A 19,652-nucleotide genomic window follows, 5' to 3' on the forward strand; every position below is an offset into this window, starting at 1 on the left:
CAGAGGCAACGAGTGTCAGCTGTTGCTGGTTGTCTCTGATTGGGAACCATATTTAGACAGGCTGTGTTCCCACAGTGTTTGTGGGATCTTGTTCCAGTGTGGTTTGTGTTAGACCGAGGACGTCACGTTATTGTTTTGTTCGTGTAATCATTAAATAAAAAGTGTGTTCGCCTTCAACGCTGCGCCTTGGTCCTCTGTTCCCGACGATCGTGACAAGCACTGAGATGCAGTGCCTTAGACCGCTGGGCCACTCGGGAGCCCAGAGTAGCTGACTAAATAGGGCATAGTGCAGCCTTTAACTGGGCTGATGAAAGGGAGAGAGTGATAAGACAGGATACAGGCCACCATCACTGGCCCTGTTTATACCTGGTTCTAACATGCAGCCTTTGTCTTGATCTTGTCCACATTTTGATTGTGCCCACATTTACAGACAGGTGTAGACGATTAAAAGACGCATTGTGATCTGATTGTGATGAGATCTTATAAGTGTAAACAGACAAGATCAGGACAAAAGACTCATGTTAACGGCGGGTATAAACGGAGTGTTTTTTAAAACTGGGCTATAGATGGCACCTCATTGAGGTAGAACATTACTGCTGCAGGGTGCTAGTCATCAGAACAACACTGGGACGCTTCTTGGACTTTGTGGATATGGAATGCAAGGTGACGGATGGATAAATGTATTGAAATTATTGAAATAGTTGGGTACAATGTATTTAACCACATCTGTTCACTGTTACAGTGATACTGTACATGGTAGCAGAAAAGTCAACACTCATTCAACCCTAGAAAAGGTGTGTCTCTGCTCTGAGGGTGTCCTAACGACAACCAATCAGATGATACAGAATCGCTGGTTGCCCTAACAACGGCTGGTTGCCCTAACAACGGCTGGTTGCCCCAGCTCTTTTAACCTCCAGTGTGCTTTTAATTCAAACCAGTCGATGTTGAAGTGATTTATTTATGATGGGTTTAGAGTTCTCTCATGTTATTCAAGTGGAGTGAAGCTCATCTGTGGTTGATTTCCTCCCCCCAAGTTCTCGGAGTCCTGATTGGTCGACAGAGGCCAGCTGGGAGGGATGACAGAGAGGTGTCGTGTATGAAGATTATGACTAGTCTTGAGGGACAAAGAAGAACTGTTTATCTTAGTTTGAATGTAGCCGTTTGGAGGGTGACGCCCCAGGGGAGACCGGTGATTGGACGAAAAAGGGAGCAACCCATTTATTGCCATTGTTTATAAGTATGGGTTAGACAAAGGAGGGGTCAGAAGCATTCAGATTAATTTGGGACGGGGCTTCTCCAGACACCGGGGGTCTGTAACTTATGCTGTAACCTTGTGATATTAATAAAAGCCTCTAATCATGGTGCAGCCTAAGCGGACTCTTTGTTGACAGCAATAATTGCCAGCATTCACCCGATACGACAGAGGCTGAGGTATCTGTCCTGTAGAGGAGGGTTGTGATTGGTGCATCACTGGGCCTGGGCTTCTGTTACACTCCTCAAGGAACACAGCTGGAGAGAGGAACCATAGAACACTGGAACCCACTTGGTGTTCTAGTGTTGGTGTTCTAGTGGAACCCACTTGATGTTCTAGTGGAACCCACTTGGTGTTCTAGTGGAACCCACTTGGTGTTCTAGTGGAACCCACTTGGTGTTCTAGTGGAACCCACTTGGTGTTCTAGTGGAACCATAGAACCCACTTTGTGTTCTATTGGGAAACTTTTACTATAGAAACTTTTTCTCCTTACAAATTAATTAAATTTACAGTTAGTATACTAGCTCCAACATCTACATTGTTTTAACCTGTCACCCACTGTTGTGTGTAGAGAGGCTGGAGAGAGGCTGGAGAGAGGGGCAGTGGCTGGGTGGGTAGTGGGTGGAGAGCAGGGCCAACTCCAGACTTTTGAGGGCCCTAAGTGAGATTTGTTTGGGGGGCCCCCCACCTCATGGCAAAACATTTGTGGCCCTTCTCTTGACGGCAGAGAGAAAAATGTACGTTTTAAAATGGAATTGAGTGAAGATTTGAGGAATGTGATTGGACATTGAGGCCTATGACATTGGCCTACATCTCGTCTTGCGCAGAATATCAGATCTCAACAATGATTGGAGAAGTGTTTAACATCACCACTACCACGTCCTGATGATACAGTATATATCTTTACATTAGCACAATGTGACTGCAAGAGACAGGTTGGAATGTCTGACTGAAATACGGGATGTTTTCTAAATGACTGGTGTTTGAATTTGTTGATAAAACGTGGGACATGTTTACTCAGGGGTGTGAATAATTATGTAAATGAGATATTTATGTATCTGATGTATATATTTACTATCTGATGAATTGCCAGTTCAAACTGCAGATATAAACGCAGAACTCTTCCATTTGCTTTGTCTCCAGGCTCGGCCTAAAGGGGAAGGCCTGACCCCATATCAGGGCAAGAAGAGGTGTTTCGGGGAATACAAGTGCCCTAAATGCAAGAGGAAGTGGATGAGCGGGAACTCCTGGGCCAACATGGGACAAGAATGTATGAAGTGCCACATCAACGTTTACCCTCAGAAGCAGGTAAATACTTCAATTTTTATTTCCTATCCATGATATTAGCCTGGTCTCAGATCTGTTTGTGCTGTCTTGCATATAGGTCTACATATGAGACCAGGCTACCATGACCATCCAACTGTTCTATTGGCTCAAGGACAAAGCACATTATTTCAACTGATTGTTGTTTATTACTGATCTCTAAACTACTACTTAACAGTTTCTAAACTGCTTATAAAGCCCTTAATAAATCCTATAAATATCTGTGGCCAGGTCTCCCTTGTAAAAGAGGTCTTCGGACCTCAATGGGACCTGGATAAATAAAAGGTTGAATACATTGTGTTTGAAATAGCTTTAATGTAAAGTGTGTTACCTGTGTTTCTCTGTGTAGAGACCTCTGGAGAAGCCTGATGGTTTAGATGTTTCGGACCAGAACAAGGAACATCCACAGCATCTGTGTGAAAAATGCAAAATCCTCGGCTACTACTGTCGTCGCGTTCAATAAGAACCTGCCGTTACCTGTTCATGGAGTTGCCCCCTAGACAGATCAATAATAACCTGCCGTTACCTGTTCATGGAGTTGCCCCCTAGACAGATCAATAATAACCTGCCGTTACCTGTTCATGGAGTTGCCCCCTAGACAGATCAATAATAACCTGCCGTTACCTGTTCATGGAGTTGCCCCCTAGACAGATCAATAATAACCTGCCGTTACCTGTTCATGGAGTTGCCCCCTAGACAGATCAATAAGAACCTGCCGTTACCTGTTCATGGAGTTGCCCCCTAGACAGATCAATAATAACCTGCCGTTACCTGTTCATGGAGTTGCCCCCTAGACAGATCAATAAGAACCTGCCGTTACCTGTTCATGGAGTTGCCCCCTAGACAGATCAATAATAACCTGCCGTTACCTGTTCATGGAGTTGCCCCCTAGACAGATCAATAATAACCTGCCGTTACCTGTTCATGGAGTTGCCCCCTAGACAGATCAATAAGAACCTGCCGTTACCTGTTCATGGAGTTGCCCCCTAGACAGATCAATAAGAACCTGCCGTTACCTGTTCATGGAGTTGCCCCCTAGACAGATCAATAATAACCTGCCGTTACCTGTTCATGGAGTTGCCCCCTAGACAGATCAATAATAACCTGCCGTTACCTGTTCATGGAGTTGCCCCCTAGACAGATCAATAATAACCTGCCGTTAACTGTTCATGGAGTTGCCCCCTAGACACTGATCTTGGGTTTAGTAATTTCTCCACCAATGGTTAAGGTTAGGTCTGGGGGAGGGGAAGCTGATCCTAGGGTCAACTTCACCCCGGAGCCAAGTTCACTTCCCTGGCCTTTAATTCACTTAAACCTCCAGTGGTTTATGAAGAGGTGACACTCAACCAATGTGTTATATATACACTGCTCAAAAAAATTAAGGGAACACTAAAATAGCACATCCTAGATCTGAATGAATGAAATAATCTTATTAAATACTTTTTTTCTTTACATAGTTGAATGTGCTGACAACAAAATCATACAAAAATGATCAATGGAAATCAAATGTATCAAACCATGGAGGTCTAGATTTGGAGTCACCGTCAAAATTAAAGTGGAAAACCACACTACAGGCTGATCCAACTTTGATGTAATGTCCTTAAAACAAGTCAAAATGAGGCCCAGTAGTGTGTGTGGCCTCCACGTGCCTGTATGACCTCCCTACAATGCCTGGGCATGCTCCTGATGAGGTGGCGGATGGTCTCCTGAGGGATCTCCTCCCAGACCTGGACTAAAGCATCCGCCAACTCCTGGACAGTCTGTGGTGCAACGTGGCGTTGGTGGATGGAGCGAGACATGATGTCCCAGATGTGCTCAATTGGATGCAGGTCTGGGGAACGGGCGGGCCAGTCCATAGCATCAATGCCTTCCTCTTGCAGGAACTGCTGACACAATCCAGCCACATGAGGTCTAGCATTGTCTTGCATTAGGAGGAACCCAGGGCCAACCGCACCAGCATATAGTCTCACAAGGGGTCTGAGGATCTCATCTCGGTACCTAATGGCAGTCAGGCTACCTCTGGCGAGCACATGGAGGGCTGTGTGGCCCCCCAAAGAAATGCCACCCCACACCATGACTGACCCACCGCCAAACCGGTCATGCTGGAGGATGTTGCAGGCAGCAGAACGTTCTCCACGGCGTCTCCAGACTCTGTCACGTCTGTCACATGTGCTCAGTGTGAACCTGCTTTCATCTGTGAAGAGCACAGGGCGCCAGTGGCGAATTTGCCAATCTTGGTGTTCTCTGGCAAATGCCAAACGTCCTGCACGGTGTTGGGCTGTAAGCACAACCCCCACCTGTGGACGAAGGGCCCTCATACCACCCTCATGGAGTCTGTTTCTGACCGTTTGAGCAGACACATGCACATTTGTGGCCTGCTGGAGGTCATTTTGCAGGGCTCTGGCAGTGCTCCTCCTGCTCCTCCTTGCACAAAGGCGGAGGTAGCAGTCCTGCTGCTGGGTTGTTGCCCTCCTACGGCCTCCTCCACGTCTCCTGATGTACTGGCCTGTCTCCTGGTAGCGCCTCCATGCTCTGGACACTACGCTGACAGACACAGCAAACCTTCTTGCCACAGCTCGCATTGATGTACCATCCTGGATGAGCTGCACTACCTGAGCCACTTGTGTGGGTTCTAGACTCCGTCTCATGCTACCACTAGAGTGAAAGCACCGCCAGCATTCAAAAGTGACCAAAACATCAGCCAGGAAGCATAGGAACTGAGAAGTGGTCTGTGGTCACCACCTGTAAACCAGTCCTTTATTGGGGGTGTCTTGCTAATTGCCTATAATTTCCACCTGTTGTCTATTCCATTTGCACAACAGCATGTGAAATGTATTGTTAATCAGTGTTGCTTCCTAAGTGGACAGTTTGATTTCACAGAAGTGTGATTGACTTGGAGTTACATTGTGTTGTTTAAGTGTTCCCTTTATTTTTTTGAGCAGTGTATATATACAGATATATATACACACACACACACAAATATATATATATATACACACATACACACACACACATATATACCCACTGACAAAGAAATGATCAGTCTATAATTTTAATGGTAGGTTTATTTGAACAGTGAGAGACAGAATAACAACAACAACAAAATCCAGAAAAACGCATGGCAAAAATGTTATAAATTGATTTGCATTTTAATGAGGGAAATAAGTATTTGACCCCTCTGCCAAACATGACTTAGTACTTGGTGGCAAAACCCTTGTTGGCAATCACAGAGGTCAGACGTTTCTTGTAGTTGGCCACCAGGTTTGCACACATCTCAGGAGGGATTTTGTCCCACTCCTCTTTGCAGATCTTCTCCAAGTCATTAAGGTTTCGAGGCTGACGTTTGGCAACTCGAACCTTCAGCTCCCTCCACAGATTTTCTATGGGATTAAGGTCTGGAGACTGGCTAGGCCACTCCAGGACCTTAATGTGCTTCTTCTTGAGCCACTCCTTTGTTGCCTTGGCCATGTGTTTTGGGTCATTGTCATGCTGGAATTCCCATCCACGACCCATTTTCAATGCCCTTGCTAAGGGACGGAGGTTCTCACCCAAGATTTGACGGTACATGGCCCCGTCCATCGTCCCTTTGATGCGGTGAAGTTGTCCTGTCCCCTTAGCAGAAAAACACCCCCAAAGCATAATGTTTCCACCTCCATGTTTGACGGTGGGGATGGTGTTCTTGGGGTCATAGGCAGCATTCCTCCTCCTCCAAACACGGCGAGTTGAGTTGATGCCAAAGAGCTCGATTTTGGTCTCATCTGACCACAACACTTTCACCCAGTTCTCCTCTGAATCATTCAGATGTTCATTGGCAAACTTCAGACATGTATATGTGCTTTCTTGAGCAGGGGGACCTTGCGTGCGCTGCAGGATTTCAGTCCTTCACGGCGTAGTGTGTTACCAATTGTTTTCTTGGTGACTATGGTTACAGCTGCCTTGAGATAATTGACAAGATCCTCCCGTGTAGTTCTGGGCTGATTCCTCACCGTTCTCATGATCATTGCAACTCCACGAGGTGAGATCTTGCATGGAGCCCCAGGCCGAGGGAGATTGACAGTTCTTTTGTGTTTCTTCCATTTGCGAATAATCGCACCAACTGTTGTCACCTTCTCACCAAGCTGCTTGGCGATGGTCTTGTTGCCCATTCCAGCCTTGTGTAGGTCTACAATCTTGTCCCTGACATCCTTGGAGAGCTCTTTGGTCTTGGCCATGGTGGAGAGTTTGGAATCTGATTGACTGATTGCTTCTGTGGACAGGTGTCTTTTATACAGGTAACAAACTGAGATTAGGAGCACTCCCTTTAAGAGTGTGCTCCTAATCTCAGCTCATTACCTGTATAAAAGACACCTGGGAGCCAGAAATCTTTCTGATTGAGAGGGGGTCAAATACTTATTTCCCTCATTAAAATGCAAATCAATTTATAACATTTTTCACATGCGTTTATTTTTATTTTTTTGTTGTTATTCTGTCTCTCACTGTTCAAATAAACCTACCATTAAAATTATAGACTGATAATTTCTTTGTCAGTGGGCAAACGTACAAAATAAGCAGGGGATCAAATACTTTTTTCCCCTTACTGTGTATGTATATATATATATATATATATATATATATATATATATATATATATATATATATATATATATATATATATATATATATATATATATATATATATACACACACACACACACACACACACACACACACACACACATACACACATACACACATACACCCAACTGTACACACACACACACACACACACATATACATGGGTGTATATACAGTGGGGGAAAAAAGTATTTAGTCAGCCACCAATTGTGCAAGTTCTCCCACTTAAAGATGAGAGAGGCCTGTAATTTTCATCACTGTACATATACACACATACATATATACAGCCAAGTTTATCATTTTAAAAAGGCTAATTGATCATTAGAAAACCCTTTTGCAATTATGTTAGCACAGCTGAAAACTGTTGTGCTGATTAAAGAAGCAATACAACTGGCCTTCTTGAGACTAGTTGAGTATCTGCAGCATCAGCAATTGTGGGTTCGATTACAGGCTCAACATGGCCAGAAACAAATAACTTTCTTCTGATACTCGTCAGTCTATTCTTGTTCTGAGAAATTAAGGCTATTCCATGCGAAAAATTGCCAAGAAACTGAAGCTCTCGTACAACGCTGTGTATTACTCCCTTCACAGAACAGCACAAACTGGCTCTAACCAGAATAGAAAGAGGAGTGGGAGGCCCCGGTGCACAACTGAGTAAGAGGACAAATACATTAGAGTGTCTAGTTTGAGAAACAGACGCCTCACAGGTCCTCAACTGGCAGCTTCATTAAATAGTACCCGCAAAACACCAGTCTCAACGTCAACAGTGACGAGGCGACTCCGGGATGCTGACCTTCTAGGCAGAGTTGCAAAGAAAAAGCTATATCTCAGACTGGCCAATAAAAAGAAAAGATTAAGATGGGCAAAAGAACACAGACACTGGACAGAGGAAGATTTGAAAAAAGTGTTATGGACAGAAAAATCGAAGTTTGAGGTGTTTTTATCACAAAGAAGAACATTTGTGAGACACAGACCAAATGAAAAGACGCTGGAGGAGTGCTTGATGCCATCTGTCAAGCATGGTGGAGGCAATGTGATGGTCTGGGGGTGCTTTGGTGGTGGTAAAGTGGGAGATTTGTACAGGGTAAAAGGGATCTTGAAGAAGGAAGGCTATCACTCCATTTTGCAACGCCATGCCATACCCTGTGGACAGCGCTTGATTGGAGCCAATTTCCTCCTACAACAGGACAATGACCCAAAGCACAGCTCCAAACTATGCAATAACTATTTAGGGAAGAAGCAGTCAGCTGGTATTCTGTCTATAATGGAGAGGCCAGCACAGTAACCGGATCTCAACCCTATTGAGCTGTTGTGGGAGCAGCTTGACCGTATGGTATGGTACGTAAGAAGTGCCCAACTTGTGGGAGGTGCTTCAGGAAGCATGGGGTGAAATCTCTTCAGATTACCTCAACAAATTGACAACTAGAATACCCAAGGTCTGCAAGGCTGTAATTGCTGCAAATGGAGGATTCTTTGACGAAAGCAAAGTTTGAAGGACACAATTATTATTTCTATTTACAATCATTATTTCTAACCTTGTCAATGACTACATTTCCTATGCATTTTGCTATATTTCCTATTCAAACTCATTTTATGCATGTTTTAATGGAAAACAAGGACACGGTAGTGTACATCATGTATATACACACCTACTCATTCAAGGGTTTTTCTTTATTTTTACTATTTTTTACATTGTAGAATAATAGTGAAGACATCAAAACTATGAAACAACACATATGGAATCATGTAGTAACCAAAAGAAAAGTGTTAAACAAACCAAAATATGTTATATTTGAGATTCTTCAAATAGCCACGCTTTGCCTTGATAATAATAATAATAATATGCCATTTAGCAGATGCTTTTATCCAAAGCGACTTACAGTCATGCGTGCATACATTTCTTGCGTATGGGTGGTCCCGGGGATCTAACCCACTACCTTGGCGTTACAAGCGCCGTGCTCTACCAGCTGAGCTACAGAGGACAGCTTTGCACACTCTTGGCATTCTCTCAACCAGCTTCATGAGGTAGTCACCTGGAATGCATTTCAATTAACAGGTGTGCCTTCTTAAAAGTTAATTTGTGGAATTTCTTTCCTTCTTAATGCGTTTGAGCCATTCAGTTGTGTTGTGACAAGGTAGGGGGGTATACAGAAGATAGCCCTATTTGGTAAAAGACCAAGTCCATATTATGGAAAGAACAGCTCAAACAACCAAAGAGAAACGACAGTCCATCATTACTTTAAGACATGAAGGTCAGTCAATACAGAACATTTGAAGAACTTTGATGAAAGTTTCTTCAAGTGCAGTCGCAAAAACCATCAAGTGCTATGATGAAACTGGCTCTCATGAGGACCGCCACATGAATGGAAGACCCAGAGTTACCTCTGCTGCAGAGGATAAGTTCATTAGAGTTACCAGCCTCAGAAATTGCAGCCCAAATAAATGCTTCACAGAGTTCAAGTCTCAGACTGTCACGATCGTCTTGGAAAGGAGTAGACCAAAGCGCAGCGTGTTGCACGAACATGATGCTTTATTTAATTAAAGCGAAACAACAAAACAAATAACGATTCGTGAAGTCCACAGTGACAATGACTGACTAGGAACAAAAACCCACAAACACAAGATGAAAACAGACAGTTTAAATATGGCTCCCAATCAGAGACAACGAGCCAACAGCTGACACTCGTTACCTCTGATTGGGAGTCACTCAAACAAAGAAACACAACAACCTAGAACAACCCAACCAAGAAACAGAACACAAAGAAACGAACACACCCTGGCTCAACATACAGAGTCCCGGAGCCAGAGCGTGACAGTACCCCCCCCTAAAGGCGCGGACTGCGACCGCGCCTCAATAAGGGCTAAACAAGGGAGGGCTGGGCGGGCATACCTCCTCGGCGGCGGTTCTGGCCCCGGCCTTGCCCACCACCCTCCAAACAACCCCCCATAGCGCCCCTGGTCCGGTCTGACCCCGCTGGCTGGATCTGGACTGGACAATGACGGAGCGGATTGCTTACGCTCCGTTGTGGAGCAGCTGACCGGTCTTACCAGGCTGACGACTCGCACCCCGGGCTTGGTGCGAGTAGCAGGAACGGGCTGAACCAGGCTGACGACTCGCACCCCTGGCTTGGTGCGAGTGGCAGGAACGGGCTGGACCAGGCTGACGACTCGCACCCCTGGCTTGGTGCGAGTGGCAGGAATGGGCTGGACCAGGCTGACGACGCACCCCGTAGGCTTGGTGCGTGGAGCAGGGACAGGCCGGGCTGGGCTGACGACGCATACCGTAGGCTTGGTGCGTGGAGCAGGAACAGGCCGGACAGGGCTGGCGACGCACACCGTAGACTTGGTGCGTGGAGCAGGAACAGGCCGGGCAGGGCTGGCGACGCACACCGTAGGTATGGCGCGTGGAGCAGGAACAGGCCGGGCAGGGCTGGCGACGCACACCGTAGACTTGGTGCGTGGAGCAGGAACAGGCCGGGCAGGGCTGGAGACGCGCACCGTCCATTTGGTGCGAGGGGCCGTAACAGGCCGGACCGTACTGGGGACACACACCACTGGCTCTACTCCGGGAACTGGAACGGGCCGGACCGGACTGGTAACACACCCCAGTACCTCTCGCCGTGCCTCTAAACCTCCTTTCCCTACTTTGACCAGTGGCCCCCGTAACCTGGTGGCCTTTTGAATACGCCCCTTCTCTGCCTCCGTCAGCCCCGTCGTCCATGCCCTGTGCCCCCCCCTAAAAAATTCTTGGGGGTGCCTCTCGTCCGTCCGACGATGGCACTGCTGACGCCGCTGCTCCTCTCTCGCCAGGGCCTTGATCCTACCCCAAGGTCCCTTGCCCCCGAGCATGTCCTCCCAGGACCACACTTTGCCCACCTGGGCCATCGCCAGCCTCTCCATCTCCTTTCCCGGCGCTTCCTCCCATGTCCAGTCTGCCTCCGTCTGGACACGCTGCTTGGTCGTTGTATGGTGGGTTTTTCTGTCACGATCGTCTTGGAAAGGAGTAGACCAAAGCGCAGCGTGTTGCACGAACATGATGCTTTATTTAATTAAAGCGAAACAACAAAACAAATAACGATTCGTGAAGTCCACAGTGACAATGACTGACTAGGAACAAAAACCCACAAACACAAGATGAAAACAGACAGTTTAAATATGGCTCCCAATCAGAGACAACGAGCCAACAGCTGACACTCGTTACCTCTGATTGGGAGTCACTCAAACAAAGAAACACAACAACCTAGAACAACCCAACCAAGAAACAGAACACAAAGAAACGAACACACCCTGGCTCAACATACAGAGTCCCGGAGCCAGAGCGTGACACAGACACATCAACTGTTCAGCGGAGACTGCGTGAATCAGGCCTTCATGGTTGAATTGCTGCAAAGAAACCACTACTAAAGGACACCAATAATAAGAAGAGACTTCCTTGGGCCAAGAAACATGAGCAATGGACATTAGACCGGTGGAAATGTGTCCTTTGGTCTGGAGTCCAAATTTGAGATTTTTGGTTCCAACTGCCATGTCTTTGTGAGACGCGGTGTGGGTGAACGGATTATCTCTGCATGTGTATTTCCCACCGTAAAGCATGGAGGAGGTGGTGTTATGGAGTGGGGGTGCTTTGCTGGTGACACTGTCTGTGATTTATTTAGAATTCAAGGCACACTTAACCAGCATGGCTACCACAGCATTCTGCAGCGATACGCCATCCCATCTGGTTTGGGCTTAGAGGGACTATCATTTGTTTTTCAACAGGACAATGACCCAACACACCTCCAGCCTGTGTAAGGGCTATTTTACCAAGAAGGAGAGTGATGGAGTGCTGCATCAGATGACCTGGCCTCCACAATCCCCCGACCTCAACCCAATTGAGATGGTTTGGGATGAGTCGGGTGGCAGAGTGAAGCCAACAAGTGCTCAGCATATGTGGGAACTCCTTCAAGACTGTTGGGAAAGTATTCCAGGTGAAGCTGGTTGAGAGAATGCCAAGAGTGTGCAAAGCTGTCATAAAGGCAAAGGGTGGCTATTTGAAGAATCTCAAATCTAAAATCTATTTTGATTTGTTTAACACTTTTTTTGGTTACTACATGATTCCATATGTGTTATTTTATCATTTTGATGTCTTCACTATTATTCTACAATGCAAAAATAAAGAAAAACCCTTGAATGAGTAGGTGTGTCCAAACTTTTGACTGGTACTATATATATTCTGTACTATGATTTTTTCTGTATAAAATATGCAACAAATATCTAATAAGGAAATAGTATTTACATTTACATTTTAGTCATTTAGCAGACGCTCTTATCCAGAGCGACTTACAGGAGCAATTAGGGTTAAGTGCCTTGCTTAAGGGCACATTTACGTCATTTAGCAGACGCTCTTATCCAGAGCGACTACAAATTGGTGCATTCACCCTATAGCCAGTGGGATAACCACTTTACAATTATACTTTTTTTTTTTTTTTGGGGGGGGGGGGGGGGGGGGTAGAAGGATTACTTTATCCTATCCCAGGTGTTCCTTAAAGAGGTGGGGTTTCAAATGTCTCCGGAAGGTGGTGAGTGACTCCGCTGTCCTGGCGTCGTGAGGGAGCTTGTTCCACCATTGGGGTGCCAGAGCAGCGAACAGCTTTGACTGGGCTGAGCGGGAACTATGCTTCCGCAGAGGAAGGGGAGCCAGCAGGCCAGAGGTGGATGAACGCAATGCCCTCGCCTGGGTGTAGGGACTGATCAGAGCCTGAAGGTACGGAGGTGCCGTTCCCCTCACTGCTCCATAGGCAAGCACCATGGTCTTGTAACGGATGCGAGCTTCAACTGGAAGCCAGTGGAGTGTGCGGAGGAGGGGGGTGACGTGAGAGAACTTGGGAAGGTTGAACACCAGACGGGCTGCGGCATTCTGGATGAGTTGTAGGGGTTTAATGGCACAGGCAGGGAGCCCAGCCAACAGCGAGTTGCAGTAATCCAGACGGGAGATGACAAGTGCCTGGATTAGGACCTGTGCCGCTTCCTGTGTAAGGCAGGGTCGTACTCTCCGAATGTTGTAGAGCATGAACCTGCAGGATCGGGTCACCGCCTTGATGTTGGCGGAGAACGACAGGGTGTTGTCCAGGGTCACGCCAAGGCTCTTCGCACTCTGGGAGGAGGACACAACGGAGTTGTCAACCGTGATGGCGAGATCATGGAACGGGCAGTCCTTCCCCGGGAGGAAGAGCAGCTCCGTCTTGCCAGGGTTCAGCTTGAGGTGGTGATCCGTCATCCATACTGATATGTCGGCCAGACATGCAGAGATGCGATTCGCCACCTGGTTATCAGAAGGGGGAAAGGAGAAGATTAGTTGTGTATCGTCAGCGTAGCAATGATAGGAGAGGCCATGTGAGGATATGACAGAGCCAAGTGACTTGGTGTATAGGGAGAAAAGGAGAGGGCCTAGAACTGAGCCCTGGGGGACACCAGTGGTGAGAGCACGTGGTGCGGAGACAGCTTCTCGCCACGCCACTTGGTAGGAGCGACCGGTCAGGTAGGACGCAATCCAGGAGTGAGCCGCGCCGGAGATGCCCAGCTCGGAGAGGGTGGAGAGGAGGATCTGATGGTTCACTGTATCAAAGGCAGCAGACAGGTCTAGAAGGACAAGAGCAGAGGAGAGAGAGTTAGCTTTAGCAGTGCGGAGAGCCTCCGTGACACAGAGAAGAGCAGTCTCAGTTGAATGACCAGTCCTGAAACCTGACTGGTTTGGATCAAGAAGGTCATTCTGAGAGAGATAGCAAGAGAGTTGGCTAAAGACGGCACGCTCAATAGTTTTGGAAAGAAAAGAAAGAAGGGATACTGGTCTGTAGTTGTTGACATCAGTGGGATCGAGTGTTGGTTTTTTGAGAAGGGGTGCAACTCTCGCTCTCTTGAAGACGGAAGGGACATGGCCAGCGGTCAAGGATGAGTTGATCAGCGAGGTGAGGTAGGGGAGAAGGTCACCGGAGATGGTCTGGAGAAGAGTGGAGGGGATGGGGTCAAGTAAATGTGTATCTGTATAATTAGTATCGGTTTTAAAGGATGGTACATACTTTTTTGAATATCTTTGAAAAGCCATTAACTGTTTTGTGTATTATTTTGTCTAGCAATACGGCAGAGTGAAGGTAAAGCAGCCAACAAGTGCTCAGCATATGTGGGAACCCCTTATTTTGTCTAGCAATATGCTATTTGTATTAACAAACAAGTGCCTTATACCTCATTATATTTTTATCTGTGAAAAAGTGCTTATTGTGTAGGGTATGTACGCTACCATTCCAAATACGTTTTTGTTAAACCAAATGGAATATTGAAGCACTAATGCTATTATGAATGGAAATTGTCATTATATGGAGCAGAAATTATAGCAATACTCTTTTGCACCAAAACTAGATAGTCATTCACCACTGTGCTATATGAAATAAATAAAACAATTTTAATGCTGCAATGTATATTTCACTTTAACTGACATTGTTGACAAAATAATTGACTTGTATGAAATACAATGTTGCCTCCCTCCTAGTGAAAAGGATGCACCTACAGTAATAGGATAAGTTACATGCATGCATTACTTCCTGAATGTTTGGATTGGAAGGAAGTTTAACTAGGGATAAGTGATCATATATAGCTGTTTTTGCCAGTGTTTGTGCCATCATGCCAAATCCTTGGCTTGACAGGTGACAATGAAGTTGGCAAGAGCACAAACAGATCTGGGACCAGGCTATAGAAGGAGACCACAGATCTGGGACCAGGCTATAGAAGGAGACCACAGATCTGGGACCAGGCTATAGAAGGAGTCCACAGATCTGGGACCAGGCTATAGAAGGAGTCCACAGATCTGGGACCAGGCTATAGAAGGAGACAACAGATCTGGGACCAGGCTATAGAAGGAGACAACAGATCTGGGACCAGGCTATAGAAGGAGTCCACAGATCTGGGACCAGGCTATAGAAGGAGACCACAGATCTGGGACCAGGCTATAGAAGGAGGCAACAGATCTGGGACCAGGCTATAGAAGGAGACAACAGATCTGGGACCAGGCTATAGAAGGAGACAACAGATCTGGGACCAGGCTAAATCATATGGGCTCAGTACTGTAAAAATGGGAATGTTCTAATGGAACTGTGAAGGGGGTTCTGATGGAACTGTGAAGGGTGTTCTAATGGATCCGTGAAGGGTGTTCTGATGGATCCGTGAAGGGTGTTCTGATGGAACCGTGAAGGGTGTTCTGATGAAACCGTGAAGGGTGTTCTGATGGAACTGTGAAGGGTGTTCTGATGGAACTGTGAAGGGTGTTCTAACTCCTGCTGTGAAACCAACAGTACGCACAATGGGCCCGATTCAGACTTATGAAATCTATTCATTTTTTACATTATTTGATTAAAGCACTTCTCAGAAGTTGGTATTCAGACTGACTGTATGCAGGTGCATATAAGGTTTTGCAGGTGTGAACACCCTCCCACTTGCTGACCAACAGATTTTCTTGTGGAGTTCATTTAATAGGGTTTTTAGTACATTTATCTAAAGCCATTCCTTTAAATACGGTGTACCTTTAATACAAATGTTCCTTGACAGACTCACTAGAATATATATAGAGACAGGTTCAGAATAGGGATCAATGAAAGAAATCTAAATACATGCATATTCGTCTCCTTTTCAGCACCAATTGGTAGATACAAATAAATAAAAAATATTATGCTCTGATCTTGTATATTATTTAGGGTTAGGAAAGTATTTATGAATGATGCATAAACAGGGATGGGGAACCTTTACACAGTAAATACACTGCTCCAAAAAATAAAGGGAACACTTAAACAACACAATGTAACTCCAAGTCAATCACACTTCTGTGAAATCAAACTGTCCACTTAGGAAGCAACACTGATTGACAATACATTTCACATGCTGTTGTGCAAATGGAATAGACAACAGGTGGAAATTATAGGAAATTAGCAAGACACCCCCAATAAAGGACTGGTTTTGCAGGTGGTGACCACAGACCACTTCTCAATTCCTATGCTTCCTGGCTGATGTTTGGTCACTTTTGAATGCTGGCGGTGCTTTCACTCTAGTGGTAGCATGAGACGGAGTCTACAACCCACACAAGTGGCTCAGGTAGTGCAGCTCATCCAGGATGGCACATCAATGCGAACTGTGGCAAGAAGGTTTGCTGTGTCTGTCAGCGTAGTGTCCAGAGCATGGAGGCGCTACCAGGAGACAGGCCAGTACATCAGGAGACGTGGAGGAGGCCGTGGAGGGCAACAACCCAGCAGCAGGACTGCTACCTCCGCCTTTGTGCAAGGAGCAGCAGGAGGAGCACTGCCAGAGCCCTGCAAAATGACCTCCAGCAGGCCACAAATGTGCATGTGTCTGCTCAAACGGTCAGAAACAGACTCCATGAGGGTGGTATGAGGGCCCTTCGTCCACAGGTGGGGGTTGTGCTTACAGCCCAACACCGTGCAGGACGTTTGGCATTTGCCAGAGAACACCAAGATTGGCAAATTCGCCACTTGCGCCCTGTTCTCTTCACAGATGAAAGCAGGTTCACACCGAGCACGTGACAGAGTCTGGAGACGCCGTGGAGAACGATCTGCTGCCTGCAACATCCTCCAGCATGACCGGTTTGGCGGTGGGTCAGTCATGGTGTGGGGTGGCATTTCTTTGGGGGGCCGCACAGCCATCCATGTGCTCGCCAGAGGTAGCCTGACTGCCATTAGGTACCGAGATGAGATCCTCAGACCCCTTGTGAGACCATATGCTGGTGCGGTTGGCCCTGGGTTCCTCCTAATGCAAGACAATGCTAGACCTCATGTGGCTGGAGTGTGTCAGCAGTTCCTGCAAGAGGAAGGCATTGATGCTATGGACTGGCCCGCCCGTTCCCCAGACCTGAATCCAATTGAGCACATCTGGAACATCATGTCTCGCTCCATCCACCAACGCCACGTTGCACCACAGACTGTCCAGGAGTTGGCGGATGCTTTAGTCCAGGTCTGGGAGGAGATCCCTCAGGAGACCATCCGCCACCTCATCAGGAGCATGCCCAGGCGTTGTAGGGAGGTCATACAGGCATGTGGAGGCCACACACACTACTGGGCCTCATTTTGACTTGTTTTAAGGACATTACATCAAAGTTGGATCAGCCTGTAGTGTGGTTTTCCACTTTAATTTGAGGGTGACTCCAAATCCAGACCTCCATGGGTTGATAAATTTGATTTCCATTGATAATTTGTGTGATTTTGTTGTCAGCACATTCAACTATGTAAAGAAAAAAGTATTTAATAAGATTATTTCATTCATTCAGATCTAGGGTGTGTTATTTTAGTGTTCCCTTTATTTTTTTGAGCAGTGTATATTAGTGAATGAAAAATAGTGGTTTGCTTCATCCTGAAAGTCACCATATCCAATTGTTCAATCCATGAAATATTGGAAGATGAGAAACGTGTATATTAGGGGTTAAACAATATAAATCCACCCTAAATGACAACAGTTCAGTCGTAAACAGTTCAAACTGCTACGTATGGTCTGCGTTCCATAATGATTCAAATAGGCTACATGTCCTAAACTTGTAATACGTTAGCCTAATATGAACCACTACATTTTACTTTTACTTTTACATTTTAGTCATTTAGCAGACGCTCTTATCCAGAGCGACTTACAGTTAGTGAGTGCATACATTTTTATTTTTTATACTGGAATCGAACCCACAACCCTGGCGTTGCAAATGCCATGCTCTACCCTACCCTGGACGACGCTGGGCCAATTGTGCGCCGCCCCATGGGTCTCCCGGACACAGCCTGGATTCGAACCAGGATCTCTAGTGGCACAGCCTTAGACCACTGCGCCACAGCCTTAGACCACTGCGCCACTCGGGAACGACCATCAGGAACGACCACACAGACTTGATAGAGGAAAGAAAGATAAATGAACGATGTAATGGAGTGAAGCAACATGTAGGCTACAAATTGAAAGAGATGAATAGTCAGTGGACTGAAGTGAAATGTAATACGTATGTGGGTATTACTGACGGCGACATACAATTAAAACATTGTACAGGGCATAAATCAACTCGGTAGGTTCGGCGCTACGGTCAGTGTGCACGTGTTTCCTTGGACATGAACCCATTGGCCTACAATGACATCCTATTACACGTGTTTCCTTGGACATGAACCCAGAGGCCTACGATGACATCCTATTACAAAATGAAAATAAAATGCAGACAATATAAACACCCTCCAGAAATGATCCCAATATAACTTATTAGTCCATACGATCAGGCAGGTGATCTATTTAGCAATAGTTATTACCTCCTGATGCAGCCCACCTGATGTAGCCCACCTGATGTAGCCCACCTGATGTAGCCCACCTGATGTAGCCCACCTGATGTAGCCCACCTGATGCAGCCCACCTGATGCAGCCCACCTGATGTAGCCCACCTGATGCAGCCCTCCTGATGTAGCCCACCTGATGCAGCCCACCTGATGCAGCCCACCTGATGCAGCCCACCTGATGCAGCCCACCTGATGTAGCATAGTGGCTAGTAATTAATAGGCTGAGGATTGCCCATTTACCACATTAGGCTAATCATTAGCTAGATCAAACTGTAAAGGCTAATCATTAGCTAGATCAAACTGTAAAGGCTAATCATTAGCTAGATCAAACTGTAAAGGCTAATCATTAGCTAGATCAAACTGTAAAGGCTAATCATTAGCTAGATCAAACTGTAAAGGCTAATCATTAGCTAGATCAAACTGTAAAGGCTAATCATTAGCTAGATCAAACTGTAAAGGCTAATCATTAGCTAGATCAAACTGTAAAGGCTAATCATTAGCTAGATCAAACTGTAAAGGCTAATCATTAGCTAGATCAAACTGTAAAGGCTAATCATTAGCTAGATCACAAACTGTAAAGGCTAATCATTAGCTAGATCACAAACTGTAAAGGCTAAACATTCGGCTAATCATTAGCTAGATCAAACTGTAAAGGCTAATCATTAGCTAGATCAAACTGTAAAGGCTAATCATTAGCTAGATCAAACTGTAAAGGCTAATCATTAGCTAGATCAAACTGTAAAGGCTAATCATTAGCTAGATCAAACTGTAAAGGCTAATCATTAGCTAGATCAAACTGTAAAGGCTAATCATTAGCTAGATCAAACTGTAAAGGCTAATCATTAGCTAGATCAAACTGTAAAGGCTAATCATTAGCTAGATCAAACTGTAAAGGCTAATCATTAGCTAGATCAAACTGTAAAGGCTAATCATTAGCTAGATCACAAACTGTAAAGGCTAATCATTAGCTAGATCACAAACTGTAAAGGCTAAACATTCGGCTAATCATTAGCTAGATCACAAACTGTAAAGGCTAAACATTTGGCTAGATCAAACTGTAAAGGCTAAACATTCGGCTAATCATTAGCTAGATCAAACTGTAAAGGCTAAACATTTGGCTATCTTCTTGCTAGTTA

The 19,652-nt window shown here is 45.7% G+C and overlaps 1 protein-coding gene across 1 annotated transcript in view; it reads left to right on the forward strand.

The window, feature by feature from the left end:
• The window catches only part of LOC311101084 (zinc finger CCHC domain-containing protein 24-like), a gene marked incomplete at both ends in the record, with an annotated part of 63,361 nt that extends 60,323 nt beyond the window's left edge, over positions 1-3,038 (forward strand). The window contains 2 exons of the mRNA XM_084142138.1: positions 2,396-2,560; positions 2,925-3,038. Coding sequence (XP_083998264.1) covers positions 2,396-2,560; positions 2,925-3,038 — 279 coding nt within the window. The remainder of the gene's footprint in view (positions 1-2,395; positions 2,561-2,924) is intronic.
• Positions 3,039-19,652: the final 16,614 nt, after the last annotated feature.

This window comes from Coregonus lavaretus (assembly GCF_964263955.1).
Source record: "Coregonus lavaretus genome assembly, chromosome: 25".
In the NCBI taxonomy this organism is placed as follows: domain Eukaryota; kingdom Metazoa; phylum Chordata; class Actinopteri; order Salmoniformes; family Salmonidae; genus Coregonus; species Coregonus lavaretus.